The 27,321-nt window shown below is 31.7% G+C and overlaps 1 protein-coding gene across 1 annotated transcript in view; it reads left to right on the top strand.

The window, feature by feature from the left end:
* The first annotated feature begins 200 nt into the window (after window positions 1-200).
* Window positions 201-27,321, top strand: part of LOC126882749 (uncharacterized) — a 76,141-nt gene continuing 49,020 nt past the window's right edge. Inside the window, exons 1-4 of the mRNA XM_050647741.1 lie at window positions 201-1,015; window positions 4,041-4,841; window positions 12,678-12,897; window positions 19,784-20,059. Of these exons, the coding sequence (XP_050503698.1) occupies window positions 778-1,015; window positions 4,041-4,841; window positions 12,678-12,897; window positions 19,784-20,059 (1,535 nt within the window). The 5' untranslated portion in view covers window positions 201-777. The remainder of the gene's footprint in view (window positions 1,016-4,040; window positions 4,842-12,677; window positions 12,898-19,783; window positions 20,060-27,321) is intronic.

Genomic DNA, 27,321 nt, shown 5'->3' with positions numbered 1-27,321 from the left:
CTGTGATCCAAGTATTTTGATTTTAAAGATGTTCAAAATTGTAAGCGTTCCATAGTAACAATATATTATTAAAAAATCACTTTAACACTTTTGCTCTTTTCTCGATTGAGTATTAGTTTTTGTTGTAGATACATATTACTACAATCACTGAATACATAGCTAGTGAAAAAATTATCACATTTATTAACTTAATTAATAATTTGCAATTATACAAAAAATAACAGTTATCCAAGAACATTCAAAAGCCATCTCTTTAAGCTAGTTATGACATTGTCAAGTAGAATGACATTCTAGTAATATGTACATATCCATACCAGTGTGAATTTTACTACACGTAATTTGCCATGTAAAGACAGAAAAGGTAGGGATAGCCGTAAAATATTTGCGAATTATGTACCCATAGCGTAGGTACTTCTCCCCACTTTACTCTAATTAGTAATCATCTATTAGTTATACATCTGTTACATAACCATTTAATATTAAAAATAATATTAAACAGCTATGATTGAAGAGAAAATTAAAACCCGTTTAAAATGTTGTGTGACTATTGACTCCCTTCCTACTGAAATTTGTAAGACCAACATTTACATTTGCTAGGCCGTTGAACTTGCCGAATTCAAGATAATTGCTACCTACACCACTGGTAGATCTTGACTTTGCTTGATGCGTGCACGTGCATCCTGAAGCATGCATCGTTTTTTAATTTAATTCGATAAAAATAGACAAATACACATTTGTAGATAACAAAAACATCGACACTTCTGATACAAATCAAAAATGAAGTTGCTTATGTGTCTCCTTCTTCTTTGGAAAACAGTTTCTTTGGCTCAAAGTTATAAAGTGTTATTGGTATTCCCGGTACCTTCCAAAAGCCACTTTATTCTCGGGAATTCTTTAGCGAGAGGGCTAGCCCAAGCTGGACATGAAGTAACGTTTATTAGTCCGTTCGCGGATGAAAATCCGCCAAAGAATTACAGGGATGTTGTTTTGGAGGGATTTATGGAAATTAAAAAAGGTAAGTGACATTTTAAATTCATCTGTAAAGTAAATACCTTGATCTTGAGTAGTTTACATTGCGTAATATACAGGGTGTCCCGAAAATATTGGTCATAAATTATACCACAGATTCTGGGGTCAAAAATAGGTTGATTGAACCTCACTTACCTAGGTACAATAGTGCACACAAAAAAAGTTACAGCTCTTTGAAGTTACAAAATAAAAATCAATTTTTTTTCATATATCGAAAACTCTTAGAGATTTTTTTTATTGAAAATGGACATGTATCATTCTTATGGCAGCAACATCTTAAAATAAATTTAAGTGAAATTTGTGCACCCCATAAAAATTTTATGGGGGTTTTGTTCTTTAAACCCCCCAAACTTTTGTGTACGTTCCAATTAAATTATTTTTGTAGCACCATTAGTTAAACAATATTTTTAAAACTTTTTTGCTTCTTAGTACTTTTTCGATAAGCCAGTGTTTATCGACATATTTTGAATATTTGTCGAATCCACTACATATTGTATATGGTGAAGTACGATTATAAAGACCTGTTAATAATCTGAAAATTTATTTATAATTTACATTTTTAGGTATATTTTTAAAAAGAAGCCACACCTCGATAAAAGGTGACTTATGAACAAAAGACTAAGAGACAAAAGTTTTAAAAACACTGTGTTTAACTAATGGTACCACAATAATAGTTTAATTGGAACGTACACAAACATTTGGGGGGTTTAAAGGAGCAAAACCCACATAAAATTTTTATGTAAATATATTAAAAAAGAAGCCGCATCTCGATAAAAATTGGCTTATCAAAAAAATACTAAGAGGCAAAAAAGTTTTAAAAACGTTGTGTTTAACTAATGGTAGCATAATAATGAATTACTTGGAACGTACACAAAAGTTTGGGGGGTTTAAGGGAACAAAGCCCCCATATAATTTTTATGGGGTGGACAAACTTCACTATAATTTTGTTTTAAGATGCTCCTGCAGTAAGAATGATACATGTCCATTTTCAATAAAAAATCTCTAATAGTTTTTGATATATTGAAAAAAATCGGTTTTCATTTTGTAACTTCAAAGAGCTGTAACTTTTTTATGCGCACATTTGTACTAAGGTAAGTTAGGTTAAATCGAACTATTTTTGACCCCAGAATGTGTGGTATAATTTATGACCAATCTTTTCGGGACAGCCTGTATTTACTACTGATACTAACTGATGTTACTCCCAATACGTCCCCCATAGACGGAACCGTTATCCCGTGAGAGGGATATAATTTTTTTTGGAAATATAGACTGATGCTTTCATTCATTCCAGGATATCGCTCCATCTTTTCTGTGTGAGTCCTACAATTCTTCATCCATTCGGTTTGAAATTTCCCTTTTCGTTTGGCTTTGACTGATTTTGATCGTGATATTTGTATTTCTGTACTTAATTTTGAATGTTTCTTTAGTCCATGTGATGTGGTGACACCGTTCCCGTCTGAAAAACATTTCTAATTCGGTTTCTCTGCGGATTCATATTCAAAAATGTCCCCATTAAACAAATCTGAAGTTTCGGACGGAATTTTTGGACAGAAATTGTTTAAACAATTTTTTTAAACAAATACATAAGATCACCTTTTATTGCTCCAAAAAATATATTTTTAGGTTTTTTGGGTAATTCTAAACAAGAAAGGTATCTTGTGATTTTTCTCAAAAATTGACAGTTTTCTCCGAGAAAAAAAATCCTTTTTTTTTCAAAATAACTTAAAAATTATTAGTATACCAAAAATCTCAAACAGTAATAAAATGTACGTTTTGTTTTTCTGATTATTTTGGATTTTTTTTTGTTTTTCTGGTAGACAAAAATTGGTTATGCTATGACTGTTCAAAATTTGCATACCTACACTCGTGATTAGTGACTTGTTCAATCAATTTTAACTAAAGCCTTTTTAAAAAGAAGCACTTTGAACCGATGAAACTTACAGATCGTATAAAGAATACATAAGAAAAGTAAAGTGTGAAGCGGCAACGATTAAATTTATTTGGGATGCTAATTAGGGGGTGATTTTCACGATTTTTATACCAAAAAATAAAAGGAACCAACAATATTTTGAGCGTAACTCACTTACTTTTAACGTTAGAAGTTCTTTTAAAAAATACAAATAAACCCTTTTTAAACACTTTAAAAAAGTTGTAATTAATTTTCCCTGGAAAGTGCTCCGTTTTTTGGATATTTCTTGTGGAAAAATTCGATTTGAAATTTGACGAAGAAGGACCTACTCCTCATTAGCTACAACTCTGCTTCTACTGGGTCAAAAGACTTCGTGCGTACACCATTTTTGTCACTTTTTTATAAGCTATATTTTTGCTAAGAATACTTTTTTCGATAAAATACTTACTTTTTGAGTTATTTGCGAAAAACCGCCCAACAGCATGTTTTTTTTTGTTAAAAATGAACATATTCACTTGCAAATAACTCGAAAAGTATTGACTTAATGAAAAAACTCTATAGAACAAAAGTTGTTTAAAATTAGTTATTTTATCCAATTCCGGACTTATTTTTAATATATATTTTCTTATATAATATAACTTTTTCTTATATAATAATAAATTTCAACTACCTATTCCTAAATTCTCATCCTTCCTTTATTTTTTTGGAGGTTTTCGTTAAGTTTTGTATTCCTTGATCAGCTGTTAGGAGACATATCAATCATCATTCTCTCTTTGCCTTTATCTCTATATGTAGGGCAGGCTTACCTAACTACATGTATTCTTCTTTTTGTGTCAATTTAATTTAAAAAAATATTTTGTACATCCTGTATAAATAATTATGTTAATGTCTATGTTAGTGAATAGAGAACTGAATAACCTTTCAAATCAGCTAGCATACGACCCCAATTTTAATAATTAAAAAAAATCATAGATTACGTAATCGATGAATGACGTCATTAGTATGATATAGATGCCAAAAACTCGTAATTTAAAAACAAAAATCGACCTGCTTCGAGATTTTTCCATAAATACATATTGTATATAATTGTTTTTATTTTCAGAACAAACCATCTTCAATGTATTTGATATGGAAAAAATGCACCCCATGTTAAGCGTCTTCATCATGAACATCATCGGCAATCAATTAGCCAACGCCACACTTGGCCACCCCAACGTCCAAAAGCTGCTGTCATCAAAGGAACACTTTGACGTAATCATCATAGAACAGTTCAAAAATAAAGCTATAAACGCGTTACAGTGGTACTACAACGCCCCACTAATTCTATTCAGTACAATCGGGCCAAGTTTCTGGGTGAACGGCTTCACTGGGAATCCTTCACCTCCGTCTTACATCCCAGATATGTTCTTGAGTTATACGAGCGAAATGAATTTTTGGCAGAGGACTTTTAACTTCATAATGACACTTTATGAATACTTAAACGATTATTTCTTGGTTTCTTCAGCGCAGATAGAGATCTTGAAATCTTACTTTCCAGATTGTCCTGATGCTGAATCAGCGATTAATAACGTTTCTTTGGTGCTTTTAAACTCACACGAAAGCTCAAACCAACCTGTACCTACAACTCCCAATATGATAGCAATTGGTGGCTTTCACATAAAACCTTCCAAAGAACTGCCGAAAGATCTGAAACACTTTATGGATAATGCCAAAGAAGGTGTGGTTTATTTTAGTATGGGTTCAAATATAGAATCTTCTGATATTAATAATGACACCAAATACGGTATTATTAAAGCTTTAGGAAAATTAAAGCAGAAAGTGCTTTGGAAGTATAGCGAAGAGCTTCCAGACAAACCAAGAAATGTTAAATTGGACAAATGGTTTCCACAGCAAGACATACTCGGTAAGTCCTTTTATAGTTCTTCTTCTTTCTTCTTCTTCTTTTTATATAGACATTACTCTGTCTGTTTTTCAATGTGCCTCCAGTAAGTTGTCATTCCATCTTTTTCGTGGTCTTCCCACTGATCGTCTTCCTATTGGGGAACCGTCTCTCGCCGTCCTTACTACTCTGTTTGTTGTCATTCGGCTTATGTGGTCGTTCCATTCTACTCTTCTGCTTTTCACCCAGTTATTAATGTTGTCCATCTTGCATCTCCTTCGTATATCTGCACTTCTAGCTCTATCCCACAGCGTCTTACCATCGATTTTTCGCAATGTTTTCATCTCTGCTGTTTCTAGCATTCTTTTTGTCCTTTCTGTATCAGGTCGTGTTTCTGCCGCGTATTTCATTATTGGTCTGATGACTGTTGTGTAAATTCTGCCTTTCACTTCTTTTCCGATGTTTTTATTTTTCCATATTGTTTCATTCAGTCAACCTGCGGCTCTGTTTGCTTTATTCACCTGATCAAACACTTCTGTTTCGAGCTTTCCGTAGCTGCATAGTGTGATGACTAGATATTTAAACTCCATGACTTGACTACTATTTGACCTTCCAGCTCTAATTTACACCTTATTAGATCTGCTGTTATAACCATGCATTTAGTCTTTTTTGGGGAAATTAACATGTTAAATTTTCTAGCGGTTATATTAAATTCGTGCAGCATACGTTGTAAATCATCTTTATTTTAAGAGATTAGTATTGCGTCGTCTGCATAGCAGATTACTTTAAGTTGTTTTTCTCCCATTTGGTATCATTTTTTTGTTCTTACTTTTTTTATTATTTCGTCCATGATCAGGTTGAACAATAGAGGACTCAGGGAATCTCCCTGTCTTATCCCATTGCCAGCTTCAATTAGGTCAGTTAGTTCTTCATCTACTTTTACTTTTATTCTGTTGTTCTGGTAGATATTTTCCCTCGTTTTAATTATTCCTAGAGGTACCTCTCTTGTGTACAATAAATGGATAACGTCCTTTAATTTGACCCTGTCAAATGCCTTCTTAAGGTCCACGAAACATAAGTATGCCGGTTTGTTGTATTCTAACGATTTTTCTTGAATCTGCCTAATTATAAATATAGCGTCGGTGCATGATCTTCCCGACCTAAAACCTTGTTGTTCTTCTGCTAATGTTATAATTTTATTCAGTTTGTTTGTTATCACTTTGGTCGTTAATTTCAGTGTTGTGTAATTCTCCGGGTCCGATTTTTCTCCCTTTTTGAAGAGAGGTATTAGGATGCTTGATCTCCATTCTTGTGGTATTCTGTTTTGTTCTATTATTTTTTGGATTAGTTTTAATAATTGTTTGGTCGGGTCTTGTCCTCCATACTTTAGGAGTTCATTCGATATTCTGTCCTCTCCTGGTGATTTTCTATTTTTTAATTTCCTTAATGCTTCCGTTACCTCTGCTTCTTCAATATTTATTTCTTCGTTTGTTGTCACTTCAGGTGTTGGTGGTTCGTTATCGTTATCTTTAGCAAACAGAGATCGAAAATAGTCTGCCCAAGTTTCCTTCTGAATATGTTTCGTTTTTATTAGTTCATTCATCTCTTTTCTTTGTCCTCTGATCATTCTCCATATTTCCTTTTGTGTTCCATAGAAGTCGTGTTCTCTTTTTATTTGTCTGACTAAAGTGTTTGTTTCGTTTCTAATTCTTTTATAAAAGATAAAAATGTTACTTTTGAGTTTTTCCCAGCTTTCCTCGATGTTATCGTTTTCTAGTATTTCATTATCAGCAATCTTCTCTGATATTCTTTTTCTATATAAGTACTCCGTGGATTCCGTACTTAGTCCTTCGACTTTGATTTTTGTTTGTGTTGGTGCCACTCTCTTAGGTGTGAAGCATTTCATGGTGATTCTAATTTTAGATAATACTAGGCTGTGGTCACTACCTACATCTGCTGAGTTGAGGCATCTTACGTCAATTATTTTTGATGGATGTATATCTCTGTTAGTTACAAAATAATCTATCATAGATCTTTGTCCACGGGTATTATTGAGTGTATATTTGTGTTGGTCTTTGTGGTCAAAAAAGGTGTTGTTTATTCGAAGTTCGTTATTCGTGCAGAAGTTTATCATCAGTTCTCCATTTTCTTTTTGACATTCTCATTATGTTTTTGTTTAATTTCAGGTATTACCTGGTTGCCTATTCGAGCGTATCCCTACCTTTTATAGTTGTTGAAGTAAATTTAAGCAAAGTAATAAAAAAATTGAGTAAGCCTTGAAAAAGCCATTTCGTAACGCTAAGCTTCCCAAAAATCTTTTACTGGATGATATTCAGCAGAAGCTGGTATTTTGTTCCTCTCATCACGTGCTCAAGGTATTGTAGTACTCGTATCTTGACTTCATTTCTGTTTCTCTTGAACTCCTTCTGTTCCCCATAAAATCACCTAAGTGTTTCATCCGTTATACAGTCTTTGTTCTTTTTCTGACACTTTTTATTGAGTTCGTTACTTATGTCATCACCTGCATACATTTTTGTAGATTTAATAGAATTTTTTTCTTCTTTCTGTCTTAATATAGTCCATCTGATTTCTTATGATTTTATCGTCATTATACTGAGATGACTTCCATTTTCATTGCGCTCACCAAGACCATACTTTTTGTACACTATCATTCGCAGTCTTCGTTTTCGTGGATTTTAATAGATTTTAGTTTTTTTAAACTGAATAAAGGATGTCTAAAGCCTTGGTTTCCTCAAAAGCGGCACCTACAAACTGCGACCGTAACACTGCGATGAATGACGTCAGATTACGGTGAAAAATTCAAGGTTCTTCACTGCGGCAATGAAATGTGTAAACGCAGCAAGCGGTGGCTTCCAACGCATCCTTGGAAACTATTGCTATTATTTTGCGTGGTACAGTTTTTATGACGTCATTCATCGCAGTGTTACGGTCGTAGTTTGTCGGTGCCGCTTTCGAGGAAACCCAGGCTTAAGGGATTTAAGGTCACGAAAGGATTGAAGCAGGGTTGTTGTATTTCGCCTACCCTTTTCAAAATTTATCTGGAACAAGCACTCCAACCGTGGAAAAGAAAATCTAATGGCATGATAATCCCTCTCAATGACCAGACAACACTATTCGCTCCGAGCGTTAACAAAGTGTCACAGTAAAATCGACCGACCTGCTCATGGTGGCGGTTTTTTGAAATTTTATAAGGACGCTTTGTGTATGTTTAAATGAGACATTTAAAAAAATGCCGTGTCACGCTAGTGATATTATGTATTAATATAAACAGAAAATAAAAACGCACTTAATCTGATATAAATTCTTCACTTTCCAATATTGATTATCAGTTTGATTTTGTATACATAACCTCACTATCGCAGTTTATGTCAATAAATATTTATTAACGAAAAAGAAAATATTTTGTTGCACTATAAATTACAGTATAAATTAATAACTAATGAATTCTAACAATTGTATTCGGTTATTATCACTACAAAATAAAATATTCAAGTTTAAAAAAATAATCCCATAAGACTCAATGTTAAAACGTCCTTACAAAATCTGACAGCGTGTCACGTGACTGTAAGTAGAGGGGAGACGCACGGAGCCAATACACTTTATGTTTCGCTGATGACCAAATTCTGATTACTCAGGATCATGACGATTTGAGTTACACGACGCGGAAACTAATAGAAGAATATAACAAATGGGGTCTCGAAGTCGACATTAAGAAAACTGAAGCCATGTGTATCGGAGGGACAAAGCAGTCCATTACATAGACGATTGGGTAGAAATTAAATACTGCGATGAATACAAGTACCTGGGCATGGAGGTAACTCAAGATGGAACACTCGATGCTGCTATAAAAGACAGAAACATACAGGGTAGAAAAGCCATATCCATGATGAATTGCATTCTGTGGGACTAGACAATATCTAAAGCGAACAAACAGCTCATATACAATACCATACTTAAAAGTGTAATCACATATCGATGGGTTTTTGACAAAACATCGTAACCGACAAATCGCACATTTTACAGGAGACGGCTTTTTCTTCTATCTACTTTTTTGTTATTATAATTAAAATTTTGAAACTATGATAAATTAGTACATAAAAAATATTAATTTAAGAAAAAAACTAATATAACATTCTTTTATTAAATTATGTAACATGCGATACTTTGTTAGACCTTGTCTCTGTAAATTTTAGTTGAAGCTTGTCGCTTAAGATAAACATACTAGAGTTTCAAGGTATCAATCCATAAATGAATATTCATAAATAACGTAAGTATCTTAACAGAAAAAATATTATTAATAATAAAAATCGACACAGAAAAATAAAATTTAATACGTATATTAATCTGTGACACTCTGTGACACTACTAAATGATGTTGTATTCAAAAAAATCTCAAAAGTTTAATTCAAATGACACGACATCCCAAAAAATGTAATTTTTGAAAACTTCGTAGTTTTACAGAATTACTACCACTTTAACAGGGTATTACTCAAGTTTGAACAGATATTACAATTTTATAGGCGTTTTTTAAAGCTTAAGATGTAATCTTTAAAATGCACTAAACTATTTTGCTTTAAACATGAAATAAACAACTTCTTTTTGAGAAAATTAAGAAAGATAAAAAAATGTAATACAATAACCCAAAAATATCAGTTAAAAAAATGTTTGCACAAAACAAAGTCATCAAGACTTTTTTCTGTATAACTTAACTAAAATACATTTAATAACAAGCTTAAAAAAATTATAAACGTAATTTTTTTGAGCTGTTATACAGTATGTCTGCGTAACTTGTAACCTATTGATAACTTTTTATTATCAGCTTTAAAAAAACTAGCAGATATTAAATTTTATTAATTTCATACGAGGTATGTCAAAAAATATGAATCTTGTTACAGAGTAAAGTAGCTTTATATTTCACAGTATCCAAAGTTAATACAAAAAGTTGTTTGGAATTAAAAACTATGTTTCAACATTCGTTCATCATCTATATTGACTCCCCTACATTTGTTTCAGGTTTCAGTGAACTTCCTACAAGTTGATATATTTTTGTTGCAAATATAATATTTATGATATTTGCACAAGAACAACTAAAAACAAAGGTTATGTCATTACCAAATTAGTAAATTAGACTTCAAATTCTATTAAAAAGACAATACACCATAAAAACAAGTATTAAAAACTTACCGCATCTATTGAATAAGAAGATTTATCAAAACCACTATTTTCGTTTTAAATTGTTCTAGCGAAATAAAATTTGCAGTGAGTTCTAACACATTTAAGATGACACTGAGTAATCCTAACGGTCATTTTGGTCATTTAATCTTATCGTAAGCGGCAAAATATGCAAACGTAGCCAACAAGATTTATGGCCTTTACTATCTATCATCTGTCGGTACTACCTTGCCGTTTACGATACCAAAGGCACAAAATGAGGTTGAAATGCGGTGGTTACCATTTACCATGCGGAAAAATAATTTTGAATCAGCTGTAAACTATCGTAAGGAACCATTTAAGATAAAAATCCCATTTTCGGAAAATTGATGCTTACGATGTTTTATCAAAAACCCATCGATACGGCAGTGAAGTTTGGCCACTGAAACAAAGAACAGAGAAAATGTTACTAGTAAGAGAAATGGTCTTCTGGAGAAGAGCAGCCGGAAAATCAAGAAGAGATCGGATATCAAATGAGAGAATACGAGAAATGATGGGAGTCACACATACAATAATTGATGACATAAAACAAAACTAATATGGTCCGGCCATGTACAGAGAATGTCAGATGACAGGATCTATAAGGAGATTTTGGCATGGACACCACAAGGGAGAAGGAAAAGAGGAAGGCCGAGAAGAAGCTGGAGAAATCCCCCAGGTCCATGGTTAAATAGATAATAATTGCGGTTAGGGGTCGGAAGGCGTCGGAGAACGCTGTAGACCGATAATAAGAATAGTAATGGTAGTTTTCTATGTTCTTTTCTTAAGCAATTGCACGTAGAGTTGTCGTCGTGATTTCAATATAGACCAGGGCTCATCTGTAAAAATATTAGTACATTTGGATGTTGAGAGGTGACTCATATTTTTTTACAGAAATTGCTTGAAAATAACTCATATATGTAATAATATTTGAGTTATCCTCCCACTCAAAAAGGTGCGGAATAGTGTTTAAATAATCAAAATTTAAAAAAATGAAAGGAAAAATTCGATTTTTTTTCTTGGTTTTTTGATTATAACTTTAAAAGTATTCATTTTCGAGAAAAGTTGCCCCGACATAAAAGTTGCGTAATTAAATTTTCTACAATACAGAATTAACTTAAAATTTTAAAAATTGTCACCCTTGTTGCAAAATAGCAATAATTTCGAAAAAACCATAAAAAATAAGTATTGGCATTTTACGTTTTTCAACCATTTATGCTACACTTAGGACCTTCATATGTCACCCAGAAAAACTTTATCATATGATAAAACAATGTTGTAAATTTTATTAAGATCGGTTTAATAGATTTTGCAAAATAAATTTTACAATCCAGCTTTCGCAAAAAAATTAATTTTTCAAAATGTTGCAACACTGAAAATAAATCAGACAGCAAGTTGATTTTTTTTACATATAAAATAATACTGTACCTTTCATTTGCAATTTGCAAAATTGAAATCGGTTAACTATCACGGCGTCAGGATTTTTTTTAAATAAACATTAATTTTTGGTGCTACGCGCAGGACAGCGGATACGTTCGCTCTGATTGGGCATTCCAATGACTCTGGTAATGATTGATAAATTTTAATTTTTAGTACATTTCCAAATAAATAAATTTGTTTATTGCAAAATAAAAACACATACTCTGTCCTTTGAAATAACACATTTTTAAAAAAAAACTTTCTTTGTTCATATATTTTGACTTAGAAAATAAAAGTGTATTATTTTTAAACATATGCAATTGTTTAAACAATTTTTCACAAACAATAATCAAATTAGTTTGATTTTTGTGGAATTAAAATATGAACATACAACAGAATATAGAGTAAGAAAATAATATATTAGATAAAGGTTGGAAGAAATTTTGGTGGAAATCAACTTGTGAGAATTGAACACCGCTGTCCTGCGCGTAGCACCAAAAATGAATCTTTATTTAAAAAAATTCCTGACACCGTGATAGTTAACCAATTTTAATTTTGCAAATTGAAAATAAAAGGTAAAGTATTCTTATATTTGTAAAAAAAATTAACTTGCTATCTGCTTTATTTTCAGTCCTGCAACATTTTGAAAAAATAAATTTTTTTGCAAAAGCTGGATTGCAAAATTTATTTTGCAAAATATATTAAACCGATCTTAACTAAATTTATAGTATTGTTTTATCATATCATAAAGTTTTTCGAGGTGAAATATGAAGGTCTTAAGTGTAGCAAAAATGGTTGAAAAACGTAAAATGCGAATTCTTGTTTTTTATGTTTTTTTTTCGCAATTATTGCTATTTTGCAACAAGGGTAACAATTTTAAAAAATTTTAACGAATCTTAGATTGTACGAAATTTAATTGCGCAACTTTTATTTTAGTGCAACTTTTCTCGAAAGTGTATACTTTTAAAGTTATAATCAAAAAACGAAGAAAAAATCGAATTTTTTCTTCATTTTTTGACATTCTGGTTATTTAAACAATGTTACGGACCTTTTTGAGTGGGAGGATAACTAAATTATTATTATATGGGTCAATTCCAAGCAATTTCTGCAAAAAAATTAGAGTCACCTCTCAACGTCCATCTCAAAACAGATCCGCCCTGGACTAATAAGATTATGATCTCTTTACATAACTGTAGATATATTCTTACTCTATATTGAAATTATTTTTAGCTCATCCAAACACCAAGCTGTTTATTACTCACGGAGGATTGTTAAGTACCCTAGAGACCATCTACCACGGAGTACCAGTACTCTCTTTACCTGTCTATGGTGATCAGAAAATGAATGCTGCTAAAGCACAAGCTATAGGATATGGTTTGCTGATTCCGTTTTCGCAAATAACCGAAGAGACTCTTACAGAGCAATTGGATAAACTTTTAAATGATCCAAAGTAAGTAAGCAATGAAATTTTTCCCTCGTTGCAACACGTCGAAAAAAATCCATTTGTTATGTTTTGTCCAATGAAAATCTTCCCAGTCTCCGTCTTTCAATCCTTTCTTTGACATGGCTTCGTCGACATCATTTTTCCATTATCTTCTCGGTCATCCTCTACTTCTTCTCCCTCTTGGACCCCGATCTGCAACGTTTTTATAAATCTGCGGCTTGTGTGCTGTAATATATTTCCCCGTTAGGACTACCCACCTCGCTGTTTTGACTAAAGTTGCCGGTGATTTTTTTCGACAAATATAGAAACTAATCCGTCAAGTAAAGTACCGTTAGATGGATAAATTTCAGTTTCTTGTTTGAACATATTCCCAAAGATCTTTCGGACCACACAAATAAATAAAGGCTTCTTTCTTTTAAAATATATCTTTAAAAAAGGCATATATTTTCAATTTTATTTCATTTTTCTATGTGCAGTATACATATATCAAACGTTCGACTTATGCTTCCTGAGACCCCTGTCAAAGGGTAAGATATTTTTGGTATCTTTCATATTTCTTTATATTTTTATCTTTTGTTTTATTCGCCTATTTTTACTTTGTTTTTTTTTTCTTATCTAGTCAGGGTCCTAAGTCAATCCAGAGTAAATTCCAACGTTATTCCAAACGTAGTCCATTGTTAATCTTAAGTTAGTACCAAACGTAGTCCAGTCTATCTCACGTTTAGCCCTGATTACAATCACTTTTTCACTCAACTAAGTAAGCAATGTAGTTTTTCTCTCCTTGACCTATTACTCTGCTCCACACTTACGTACTACGCTGTCATTGTACCTTAACATTCCAAAATAATAGTTTAATGTAATTACTTGAACTCTTGCTAAAATTTTTTAGACATTATTATCATTATGATACCTTTGCAGTGCGTTCTTCTCATTTAAGCACCTTTGAGCTTCCAAGACAATTTACATTTTACATGCTACCGATCTGCTACCTCTCATTATATGCCCAAGATATACCCTATTCCACGAATATACGACCCTCTTGGATTATCTCGACTATGAATATTTTGCTGTGTAATAATTATTAGAGCCATTTACTTTCGTACTTCCTATGTTGTACAATAAAATATTCGTTGTCACGATAATCCAAGAGAGTCGTATATTCGTGGAATGACTTGATTCTTAGTCGAGGAAATGAAGCTGAAAAAAATGGCAAAACCTCGCAATTTTTTCGTCCAGCATCGATTTGTACAAAAATTTGGGATTTGGCTCATTACATCCTCTAGTTCATTTTCTATGTTGAGCCGTTGTACGCTTTTGGTTTTTTTAAGGGTGAAAACTACCTCTAATTGTAAAAAATTATAAATTAACATTTTAAACTTTAATATTGTCAACAATTGGTTCTTATTAGCTACATAATGATTGTTTTATGCTTTTAAAAAATACTATCATAATATTTCAACACTTAAAACCACCCTTGTTGGAGCTATATATAAAAAATTTACTTATCCTAAAAGAATAATTTCGGCATGCATCGATTTACATAAAAATTTGGGATTAGGATCATCTCACCCTGTACTTCATATTTTATATCATGCTTAAGGGCGTTGATTATTTTTAGGGGTGTAAACTACCCCTTATTTTCAAAAATTATATAAAAACATTGTAAACTTTAATATGGGTAAAATTTGGTTTTGATTGGTTAAATAATGATTGTTATGTACTTTAGGATATAATATAATATTTCAACCCATAAAAACCACCCTTAATAACATTACAGTTTTTATAAGTAGATATTTTAATAGATATATACAGAAAAAAAGTAGAATTAAATAATTACAAAAACATTTATTTACACAAAAATACGAATTTACAAATATGTACAAATACAAATTAATATGAATAGTTTTTTAGTCATCTTCCAGTATACGAACCGATTCTGTGGGTATTATACATACATTGAAAATTATCCGTAAGCGGACTATTCGAATTTTTCGAAAAAAAAATTTCGATTTATAAACATAGCTCCATTTTTGAAGATAAAAAGTTTTTTCAAAAATGACTTTGTAGGATTTTTAGAGAGTTATAAGACTGTGAAAACTAAATTCCGTAAGATCTCTTAGTTTTTAATTAGGATGGGTTTAAAGGGCTAGAATAAGGGAGTGTTTGCTCGTAAATAGAGATTTTAAACAGCTATATCTCGTAAACTGTTTACTGTAATGAAAATCTATGCAGAAAAGAATTGTAGTTATTAAAAAAGCTACAATTTGGTTGTCCATCATTTTTTCCGTATCTCCAGTATTTTCGGAGATATTTTGAAGTAAAAAGTGAAAAATGGGAAATTGCAAAAAATTAATTTTTCTTTAAACTCCAATTTTTTTAAAATTAGGACTTTAAATAGGTCAAACTTCTTGGTTGTATTGATAATACAAATATAAAAGGAATTACAGAAAGGTGAAGACCAACTTCTAATTAGGAGGGTAGTTAGGGGGGTGTTTTCACTGATTTTTTCTTAGAGAAAAGCAGGTACCCACCTTTTTTTGATCATAACTCGCTTAATTTTCAGGCTAGAAACTTTTTGTTATTATTTTTTGAAAGGTCTAACTGTATACTTAAAAAAGATTATGTAAGTTTTCCCCTAAAAATGCAAAGTTTTTCCGTTATTTGGCTTTGAACATTTCAAATTATGCATTTGACGAAAAAAGCTAACTTTTAACATGCCGTATATCGGTTTGTATTGGTCTTAAAGATATTACAGAAAAAGAATTTGGTTTGTGTTACTAAAATATACAATTTTGATGTTCACAGTTTTTTTTTATTAAATGCATATTTTTCGAGGTATTCTCAAAAAACCCTCTAAAATATTCGATTTTTTCGTCGAAAAACTGTTACTTTCAAGTGCGAATAACTCGAAAAATATTAGTTTTACGAAGAAAATGTAAAAAACATTTTTTTTCTTAGAATTACTTTTTACATTTAAATGGTTAAAATGTAATAAAAAATTCCCGCCCCCGAGATGGGGTGGCAACCACCCCCAAGTTTTTAGCGTATGATAGCGGCATGATATAGAAAATTATCGTTGGACTATTCCCTACCTTCTGTGAAAATTTCAAGTAAATCCATGCTGGACGAAAAAATTGCGAGTCAAAATGCTTCATCTCCTCGACTATCTTAGTTGCAAGTTTAGCTGAGAATTGCACAGTAGGTATAGATCTAAGTTTCATAATACTCTGGGCTAATTAGCAAAATACAAGGAAAAGTTATTTACCAGCAATGTTATTGCTGGAATCGAATCTTATTATTATATGTATTAATAATATAGGTATGCAAAGTCCACAGATAGTGTGCTACTTTTTTTATAAACAAAATGGCGCCCGAAAATCGTGTTTTTTTTAATTTTTGCTCTATAACTCCAAAGATTTTAACTTTACACCAAAAACACTCAAATAAAAATTCATCGCAATTAAATTCTGCATAGAGACGTGTTTTTTCCGATTTACTTCGACGAAAACTTTCCCCGGAAAAAGCTGGTTTTTCCAACAAAATCTTTAATTTTCAACTAAACTTTTAGATAAGTAATTGTTAATCAATAATTAAATAACTTGGTAATGTAAAAGCCCTTTTCGTATAGATTATAATTCCAGAAGCTGATGGAAATTGAACGAACAGTTTAGCAACAATTGAATTGTTAATTATAAATTTACGGTCACTATAATAACGACAATAATTATGATGCATAAGAATAACTATGATTTTTTCATAAAAAGACACTATACCTATTTAATGTACTTTACAGAATTGAATTAAAATTGGACTGTTTAAGCGGCCTCAGGAATATTTTAAAATTATAAACAATTTTTTGGCTTATAAACAAATAGAATATCTCGGGAAATATTAAACTAAATTAAATTGTGAAAACGGTATTCGAAAAACAGCGGCAGGACGCTTCTTTTAAAAGAAAAAACGTTTAATTATGACGAGTGGTTCCTGAGATACAACCGGTCAAAATTGACCGGAATTTACGGTAAATATATAAACAATAGGATCATAATTTTCAAACCATCACCTTTTTATTTTTGTCCTATTTTTCCACACCAATTTTCATATTTTTAAAATACTCATAACATATATTATTATAATAAAAACTATCGATAATACGTGTGAAAATTGCCAAAAATAGCAAAATTCCAATCAAAATTAAGTTGGAGAAAATGTAACTCTCATAGTTCAAAATCGGTATACGTTAAAAAAATGCATTTTCTCGGCTTCCTATGGAGCAATTTCCTTCATTCTTTTTTTGTTCCCAAGTAACTCGAGTAGAGCCATCGAACTAACGTATTATTAAATGTCAAACTTGCTTTTGTTTTGTTATAATAGATTAATTTATTTATAACAACAGAAAACTACATATGTTTTTCCATTTGTAGGCTTTTTTTAGATAAACTTACTAAAAGTGTACCTTTTAAAGTTAAAAACATAAATTTTCTAAATATTCTAAATTTTAATTTAAACAAATTAAAATTTTGTGTTATAATAAATAATTAAATTTATTATAACAAAACAAAAGCAAGTTTGACATTTAATAATGCATTAGTTCGATGGCTCTACTCGAGTTACTTAGGAACAAAAAAAGAATGAAGGAAATTGCTCCATGGGAAGCCGAGAAAATGCATTTTTTTAACGTATACCGATTTTGAACTTTGAGGGTTACATTTTCTCCAACCTAATTTTTGATTGGAATTTTGCTATTTTTGGCAATTTTCACACGTATTATCGATAATTTTTATTATAATAATATATGTTATGAATATTTTAAGGATATGAAAATTGGTGTGGAGAAAGAGGACAAAAATAAAAATGTGATGGTTTAAATATTATGATCCTATTGTTTATAATTTTGCCGTAAACTCCGGTCAATTTTCACCGGTTATATCTCAGGAACTACTCATCATAATTAAACGTTTTTTCTTTTAAAAGAAGCATCCTGACGCTGTTGTTCGAATACCGTTTTTACAATTTAATTTAGTTTAATATTTCCCGAGATATTCTATTTGTTTATAAGCCAAAAAATTCTTTATAATTTTAAATTATTCCTGAGGCCGCTTAAATAGTCCAATTTCAATTCTGTAAAGTACATTAGATAGGTATAGTGTCTTTTTATGAAAAAATCATAGTTATTCTTATGCATCATAATTATTGTCGTTATTATAGCGACCGTAAATTTTTAATTGGACTGGAATATGGTTCGGCTGTATTTTCGTTTTGCAACGAAATTGAAAATGGTTATTCATTTTTGATTTACATTTACTCTGTGTGGAGTATGAAGGGAACCAGTCTCGTTGGAACTTTACCGCGCTGAGCAGATGTGACGTGAATTGTAAATTGTAGAATTCCCTCATCTTCCTTAGTCTCAGCATCCGTATGGCTTGCAAATTGTAGAAGCCTCGGAGGTGTAACCAGAGAAGGTTCCCATTTTTCATTCTGGTGGGATATGTTATATGCCCTTAGAGTGAAAACTTAGTCTTTTGCTAGCAGTTGCCGCTAGGGCATCTATGCCATTTCGTTCGTTGCAATTCGGGACTGCACGCTGGGGTTTGTTTTGGTTGGATCAGGGAGAGCAGCATATGTGCCTCCTGATGAGAGACTAATAAGTTTCGAAACCGGTAGAGGTGCTTGCAGCACTCTCTGATTGGACTGGAATATGGTTCGGCTGTATTTTCGTTTTGCAACGAAATTGAAAATGGTTATTCATTTTTGTTTTAATTTACAATTCAATTGTTGCTAAACTGTTTATTCAATTTCCATCGACTTCTGGAATTATAATCTATACGAAAAGGGATTTTATATTACCAAATTATTTAATTATTGATTAACAATTACTTACCTAAAAGTTTAGTTGAAAATTAAAGATTATGTTGGAAAAACCCACTTTTCGAAAAAAACACATCTCTATGCAGAATTTAATTGCGGTTAATTTTTATTTGAGTGTGTTTGGTGTAAAGTTAAAATCTTTGGAGTTATAGAGCAAAAATTGAAAAAAACACGATTTTCGGGCGCCATTTTGTTTATAAAAAAAGTAGCACACTATCTGTGGACTTTGCATACCTATATTATTAATATATAAAATCATAAGTTTCGATTCCAGCAATAAAATTGCTGGTAAATAACTTTTCTCAAAAATGGCCTATTCTCCGATAATCAGCCCAGACTATAAGTGCTCCTCTTGCAATTTCTATACGAGTTTTAATTTGTTCATCAATATTTTATTGTCTCGTTTATCCAACATCTTAGATATTTAAAATGGTTAACTTTTGTAATCGGCTTATTGTTAACAATTAGTTGCATTAGGGCCAACGTCTTGTTTACTAACCACAAGTAGCCATAAGTCTTTGATATATTTATGCCAAGTCCGTTTTTGAAGTATTCTCTAGTGACTACATCTATAAGGAATTGAAGATCTTTGATACTTTCAGCCATGATCGCTGTGTCATCTGTATATCTAATGTTGTTAATAGTTTCTCCTCCAACTCGAATTCCACATTGTCCTTCCAAGGCTTCGTTAAATATTATTTCCGAGTACATGTCGGGGATAACACACAAATTTGTCTGACACCTATTTAAATGGAACGTTTGTCTGTTTCTTTGTCGTCTATCAGAATAGAAGCTTCTTGATTTCAATGTAGATGTTGCAAAAGTCTCAGATCTTTACCATCAATTCCAATAACTTCTATAAATTCAAACGGCTAATCATGTTGGACCCTATCAAACGTGTTTTCAAAATCTATAAAGAAAACATAATTTGGTTTCAATATTTCCCATTGCAGAACCAGCTGATGATATTTATTTATCAAAACAATTTTTTAACGCAATAAAATTAATATTTTTACCTTAACAGATACCATTTGACTGCAAAGACTAGATCTGCCCTGATGCACGATCGACCAACAAAACCTCTGGATCTAGCTATTTATTGGACGCAATTTATTGCCAGACACAAAGGAGCACCACATTTAAGGATTAGTGCCTTAGATCTGAATTGGTATCAGTATCTATCGCTGGATGTAGTTGCCTTTTTAGGATTAGTTTCTTTCAGCATATGTCTAGCTTTGTATATTGTAAGTAAGAAACTTTTTAGATGTTGTACAAGTAAAAGTAAAACAATAAAGAAAGACTGAAATCCTAAAGTTTTGAAATTTTTTCCCATTTTTTATAGTTTTCTAGCTACAGTGCACAGATTCTAAAGGTGCCGATGGGGGATGGCGTCTATGCGCAGTATTATAGTCGATGTATGAGAGAGAATGTATTCGAAATAATGAAATAACAAATAACCTCCAGACCAGCAACCCTCTAGTTGGGAGTTTTACGTTGTCATGAAGTAAATTACCTTAAAGTTTAAACATCCTACAATATCATCAGCAACAATGTAATATAATAGACCAGGAAACCACGTATGAAAAAAAGGCAAGCTGAAAATTTGTTAATAGCGTAACGGTGTCTTGTCAAACAAACTTTGATGTACGGGAACACTGGAACAGGGGAAGTTTTAATTGGTGGAACAGTTTAAAAATTTGGAACGTCAGATTACGAAAACGTCCCATGTATTTTGTCGGACCAAACATCCAATTGATTTGTTACCCTTTCATTAAACTTTCATGCAAAAATCAAACTGCTATTACTAACCAACATGATTCCTGTCATTTGACATCTTCTTCGTGTTCCACTCCTTAAAAAGGCCCAGTTGGTGATAAACACCAGTCTGATTTTTGCATGAGAGTTTAATGAAATCTGAAATAGTAACAAATCAATTGGAAGTTCTGTCCGACAAAATACATGGAACGTTTTCGTAGGCTGGCGTTCCAAATTTTTAACCTGTTCCACAAATTAAAACTTCCCCCGTTTAAGTGTTCCCATACATCAAAGTTTGTCCCACTACACACCGTTAAGCTATTCACAAATTTTCAGCTTGCTATTAATCAACTTTTTTTCATACGCGGGATCCAGGACTATAATAACAATTTTATAACATTTAAAGTATTTTCGTATACAGGGTGTTTCATTAATAATTGTCCATATAGTAGACACAAACAAATTTGAGGCATACGCATTTCAGTATTGTCTATTTTGCCGAATAGTAACCATGTATACCTTGTAGTAGCAGTGAAGATGGAATTTTCGTTTCCGGAAACGTTCTGTGATGTAGCCTGAAAGGGTTCTTTTTAAGAAATATACCTTTTATAAAGGATTTTTTTGATCCGACGCCGTAATAGACACAAGGAAAAAGACAAGAAGAAGAAGATAAAGGAATTTTTGAAGTTATTCTTTAGGCGCGATAGAGAGTGAATTTTTATTATTCTGAGCGCATGCGCACAGAGACAGTGTGTTATTTAAGTTATACTTCTTTACGATCGAGGGTGAAATTTTATCACATGCCGGGCGCATGCACACACAGACAGTATGCATTTCGTTGCTAATCTTTCAAGATGTATGTATCAGCGCTGTCAGCGCAAATAAGTCATATTGTATCATATTAAATAATATATTAGTGTTAAGTAAATGTATTATTTATTATAATTTTTGTGTCTTTGGGTTTGTCTTCCTCGGGAATAAGATATTCTATAGTAATAGTAAGTATATTTAAAGTATTTTTGTATACTTCACTTGGTCAGTATATAGGAAATCTTGTAACCTGTCAAAGCAGAAGGGATATAGCTCAGTGGTAGAGCGTGTGACCGGAGATCAAGAGGTCCCGGGTTCAAATCCGGGACGATTCATATTTTTTTTTATACTTTTGGTATCGTTTTAATATTTTTTTTAAAGTGGTAGGTAAAGAAAGTTAGTTTAATATTTAAATAAAATACAAATAACCTGTTAAGTATATTAATTTCGTTGAAATCATAATAATACAAGTATAACTTCTTACGTGCGTACAAAGTACACACACATTCTTTTTCGTTGCTAAATATTTTAAGTTATGTATGTATCAGTCCAAAAAAGGTATGGAAAAAGTATATTAGTGTTTTTAGTAAATAAATATAATTTATTTAGCCCAATAAATGACCGTTTTGGAGTGTAATTTTCAGGGGCAACTCCGAATTGCATGAAAATTTGGATTTAGATTCTACTTACCCTCCACTTCAAAGTTGAATTTGTCCCATTGGTTGCTTTTACTTGGGGGGTTTTTCACCCCCTTCTGAGGGGGTGAAAAACGCGTGTTTAAAATAAGCCCGGAAATGAATAAATTGACTGATTATAAGCAACTTTAATTCTATAAAGTTTTTTACGTAATTCAATACTTTTCGCGTTATTCGCAATTGAAAATGTTGATTTTTCGACAAAAAAACTACGTTTTCAGACCGTTTTTCGCAAATAACTCAAAAAGTAAATATTTTATTGAAAAAAATATTCTAAGCAAAAGTGTAGCTTATAGAAAAACAAAAAAAATGGTGTATCAGTAAAGTATATAAATTGAGAAAAAACAAAGTTGTAGCTCATGAAAAATACGTTCTTATTAGTCTAATTCCAAATCGAATAAGTCAACGCGAAATCACCGAAAAATTAAGAACTTTTCGGGAAAAGCTTATTAACATTTTTAAAGTACCTAAAAAATTATTTATATTTTTTTTTTACAAAAGTTTCTAGCACCAAAAATAAACGAGTTACACTGAAAAAAAAAGTTGGCCCCTTTTTTTTGGTAAAAAAAATTGTGAAAACCTTCCTCTATTTAGCACCCTAAATAAAATAAATCGTTACCGCTTTACCATTTATTTTAACTGTATGTATATTGTTTATATGATCTGTAAGTTTGATTGGCTTGAAGTGCTTATTTTTGAAAAAATTTGGTTTTATAGTAAAACAAAATTTTCTAAAAACTTTTGACAACTTTTGAAAAATTTCCTTTTGTCAAAATATCTTAAAAAGTATTAGTGATAAGAAAAATCTTTAAGAGTAAAAAAATATAGGTTTTGTTATTATAAATATGCTAGTTTCATTTTGTTTTTCCGCAAGACAAAAAATGGTTAAGATATGGCTGTTCAAAATTTGCATACACTCGTGATTAGTGACCCGTTCAAGCTTTTTTAACTATAACCCTTTCAAAAATAAGCACTTTAAACCGGTGAGACTGACAGAGCATATAAAAATAGATAAGTAAGTAAATTGTTTGTAAAACGGTAGCGAATAATTTCATTTGAGGAGCTAAACACGGGGAGATTTGCATGATTTTTTTACAAAAAAAAAGAGGACCAACTTTATTTTGAGCGTAACTCGCTTATTTTTAATACTAGAAACTTTTATGGACAATTCTAATAAAGTACATAAAATTTATAAACACTTTAAAAAAGTTTAAATAGGTTTTTCCCGAAAAGTGCTTAATTTTTCGGTGATTTCACCTTGAAATATTCGATTTGGAATTAGACGCACAAGAACGTATTTTTCATGAGCTACAACTTTGTTTTTACTCGATTAATAGACTTTACTGATACACATTTTTTTTCAGTTTTTTATAAGCTACTCTTTTGCTAAGGATATTTTTTTCGATCAAGTATTTACTTTTTGAGTTATTTGCGAAAAACCGTCCGAAAACGTAGTTTTTTGTCGAAAAATAAACATTTTCAATCGAAAATAACTCGAAAAGTATTGACTTACATAAAAAACTCTAAAGAACAAAAGTTGCTTAAAATCAGTCAATTTATCCATTTCCGGTCTTATCTTGAATATATGTTTTTTCACCATCTGAGAAGGGGTGACTGTTACCCCCCAAGTAAAAGCAACCAACGGCACAATTTCAACTTTGAAGTGGAGGGTAAGTAGAACCTATATCCAAATTTTCATGCAATTCGGAGTTGCCCCTGAAAATTACACGGTATCGCCGTATTTCCCGTTCATTTACTGGGCTAATTATAATTTTTGTGTCTGTAGATTTGTCTTCCTCGGAAGTAAGATAATACTTCTTCTTCTTATACACGTAATACACGTGTATACGTTACTTCTTATATACGTAAGATAATACACGTATTATTAAAACATTTTTATATTTAATACTTCACTTCGTCTATTTGTTACCGTGATTTGTTATAATGTCTGAGAAACCGTAAAAACAATGCCTGTATCGTCATTGGTACAGCATTCGACTGGAGATCGAGAGGTTCCGGGTTCAAATGCGGACAATTGCTGTTTTTTTTTTAATTTTTGGACTTTTAGAAAGTGGTATGTATTAGAATTTGTTTAATAAAATTAAAATAAACTGTTTAAAGTATTTTATTTCGTTGAAATCATATAATAGAAGTCAGGGCCGCGCCAAGGCTTTCAAGCGCCCCGGGGCAAGTAATTTTAGGCGCCCCTTTCCTCCTTCCTTTTTAAGTAGTTTTTTGTAGCTTAGTGGATCGTTATACGGTATAAATACAAACTATTTTTATGTGTTAGGAAATTATCATCATCATCATCATAATCTAACCGTTATCGTCCACTGCTGAACATAGGTCTCCTCTAAGTTTCTCCATGTCTGCCTATCTTGAGCTACCAACTATCCAGTTCCCGGCAGTTCTCTTTACATCGTTACTCCATCGCGTTGGTGGTCGATATCTGCTTCGTTTATCCGATTTCATAACAAAGAAAAAAATTGATATTGCGTCGTCGGGGTTGAAAAATATACGTTAAAATTAAGTCCAAAAGTGGATAAACTGACTAATTCTAAGCAACTTTTGTTCCATAATAATATACAGTTTTCTCTACTGTCAATATTTTTCCATTTATTTGCGAGTGAGTATGTTGCGCATAAGCATGAGATGCGTTCATTTTTCAACATAAAACCACGGTTTTAGACCGTTTTTCGCAAATAACACAAAAAGTGTGTATTTTATTGAAAACAAATTTCTTAGCAAAATAGAGCTTATTAAAAAATTTAAAAAAACTTGTGCACGCATGAAGTCAGTAGATCTAATTAGTAGAGAAAGAGTTGTAGCTCCAGTAAAGTGGGTTCTTATTCGTCAAATTAGATATCAAGCATTTCAACGTGAAATAACCAAAAAATGAAGCACTTTTCGGGCAAAAGTCATGACAAATTTTTTAAAGTCTTTAGAAAAACCTTTATTTTTGTTTTTTCAAAAAGTTTCCAGTAGCAAAAGTAAGTCGGCAACGCAGAAAATAAAGTTGGTTCCTTTTTCTTTAGTAAAAATCTCCGCTTAATTAGCCTCCCAAATGAAATTAATTGTTACAGTTTTACAATTTACTTCACTTTGCATATTTGAAAGGTAAAGTTAATTATGTATATTTATATGATCTGAAAGTTTCACCATTTAAACGTGCATATTTTTAAAAAAAATTGGTTTTAACTAAAAAAAATATATTGACATTTTTAAGAAAATGCCTTTTTTATAAAATTTTTCCTAATATATTTTTGCTAAAATACTTACTTTTTGAGTAATTTGTCGGTGAAAAACGGTGAAAGACGAAAAACTGTTTAAAAACGTGTTTTTTTTGTTGAAAAATGAACATATTCACTCGCAAATAACTCGAAAAGTATTGACTAAGTGAAAAGACTCTATAGAACAACTTAACTTTATAGTTACTTACAATTCGTCAGTTTATCCACTTCCTGACTTATTTTTAACGTAAGTACCTATATTTTTCTCCCGTGAAGGAGTGGTACTCCCCTAGGGCAAAAGCACATGTCGACGCAATATCATTTTCTTCTTTGACTTGTTAGCTATGCGTATGCCAAATTTCATGTTGATCCAAGCGGTTCTTTAAAATTCCGAGGTTTTGCAATATTTTACCGTGAGTGAATGGAGTAATAGTTCAGTTTAAGGGGAACGGAGCAAAATGCGAAAAATTGACCATGTCAAAATTTTTAATGTGTTTTAAATGTATTCATTTTTATCAAATCCTGAGAAAACTAATACGTATTTTTGAAAAATTTAAATGCAGAATGAAAGACTACTTTATTACCGAGGGCCGAAAGTCCCTTAGAAAAAATAAAAAGTTTCTTTTGAATGAAAATGAAATATTTGCAATTAAAAATCACACTAAATTTTTCCTTTTATTTTCACCCCTGTAACTTATTAAAATAAACATTATAGAAATTTTCAGGGATTTGCGGCCCTCGGTAATAATGTTCTCTTTTATTCTGCGTTTAAATTTTGAAAAATATTTATTAGTTTTCTAAGAATTCGAAAAAAAAAAAATGAATACATTTAAAACACATTGAAAGTTTTGACATGCGTCAAATTGTTTTCATTTGATATTTCCTTGATAGAAAATTTCCCTGATAGAAAAAAAGTTTGTGTCTTTGTTGTATTTGTCTCATGTCAACTCAAAATTGCCAGTAAACTCAAAAAAAGTAGAAGAATAAGATTGTGTAATGGTCGGCAGTTGCCCCTGAGAGCAAAAAGTTTGTGTCTTTGTTGTATATTTGACCCATGCCAACTCAAAATTAAAAGTGAACTCAAAAAAAAGTAGAAGAATAAGATTGTGTAATGGTCGGCAGTTGCCCCTAAAAGCAAAAAGTCTGTGTCTTTGTTGTATTTGTAACATGCCAACTCAAAATTGCCAGTAAACTAAAAAAGAAGTAGAATAATAAGATTGTGTAGTAGTCGGAAGTTGCCCCTGAGAGAAAAAAAGTTTAATGTCGTTGAAAAAAAGTTTAGTTGTTGTATTTGTCCCATGCCAACTCAAAAATTCTACTAAATCAAAGAAGAAAAAGAAGATTGTTTATTGATAGACAGTTACCCCTAGCGTGAAATTTTTTTTATCTTGTCATGTTTTTCCCACACCAACCAAAATTGCCAGTTAACTAAAGAAGAAGAAGAAGAAGAAGAAGAAGAAGAAGAAGAAGAAGAAGAAGAAGAAGAAGAAGAATCAAATTGTACAATGTACTAACTCCAAATTGTAAGTGAATAAGGAATTTTTCCCTTATTCCGCGACGATGAGCTGGCCAAATACCCAAGTAGGTGGAGGCCAATAAACTAAAGAAGAAGAAGAAGTTTTCATTTTGCTCCGTTGGCCTTTGATTGAAATAACCGTTCGTACACTTAGGGGATCAAAGTAATAGGTAATAACTGCTATTTTTATATCTACCTACGATATGTAAAATTTTCAATTTCACAAGATAATAAAATATTATTAATATTTCTGGTAATTTCGGTATTGTCAAATTTTTTTTTTCGGCACCCGTTGGCGCCTTTTTACTTCGGCGCCGGGGGGCACCGCCCCTCTCCGCCCTTATGGACGGCGCGGCCCTGATAGAAGTATAACTTCTTACGGGCGTACAAAGTACACACACATTTTCTTTTTTTTTATAAAAATGTTTGTGATTTATGATATACAACCGACTACAGGAAGCTTATTTCCTTATGGAGATTATTTACCTTTATCAGCAAGTAGTTTGTTTATTTTGCTGGGAACTTCAACTGACACCGTTGCTTTCTTATTATTTGA

The sequence above is a fragment of the Diabrotica virgifera genome, chromosome 3 (genome assembly GCF_917563875.1).
Source record: "Diabrotica virgifera virgifera chromosome 3, PGI_DIABVI_V3a".
NCBI classification, from domain to species: domain Eukaryota; kingdom Metazoa; phylum Arthropoda; class Insecta; order Coleoptera; family Chrysomelidae; genus Diabrotica; species Diabrotica virgifera.
The sequence above is the reverse complement of the archived record's forward strand: the minus strand, read 5'-3'. Positions and strand labels throughout refer to the sequence as shown.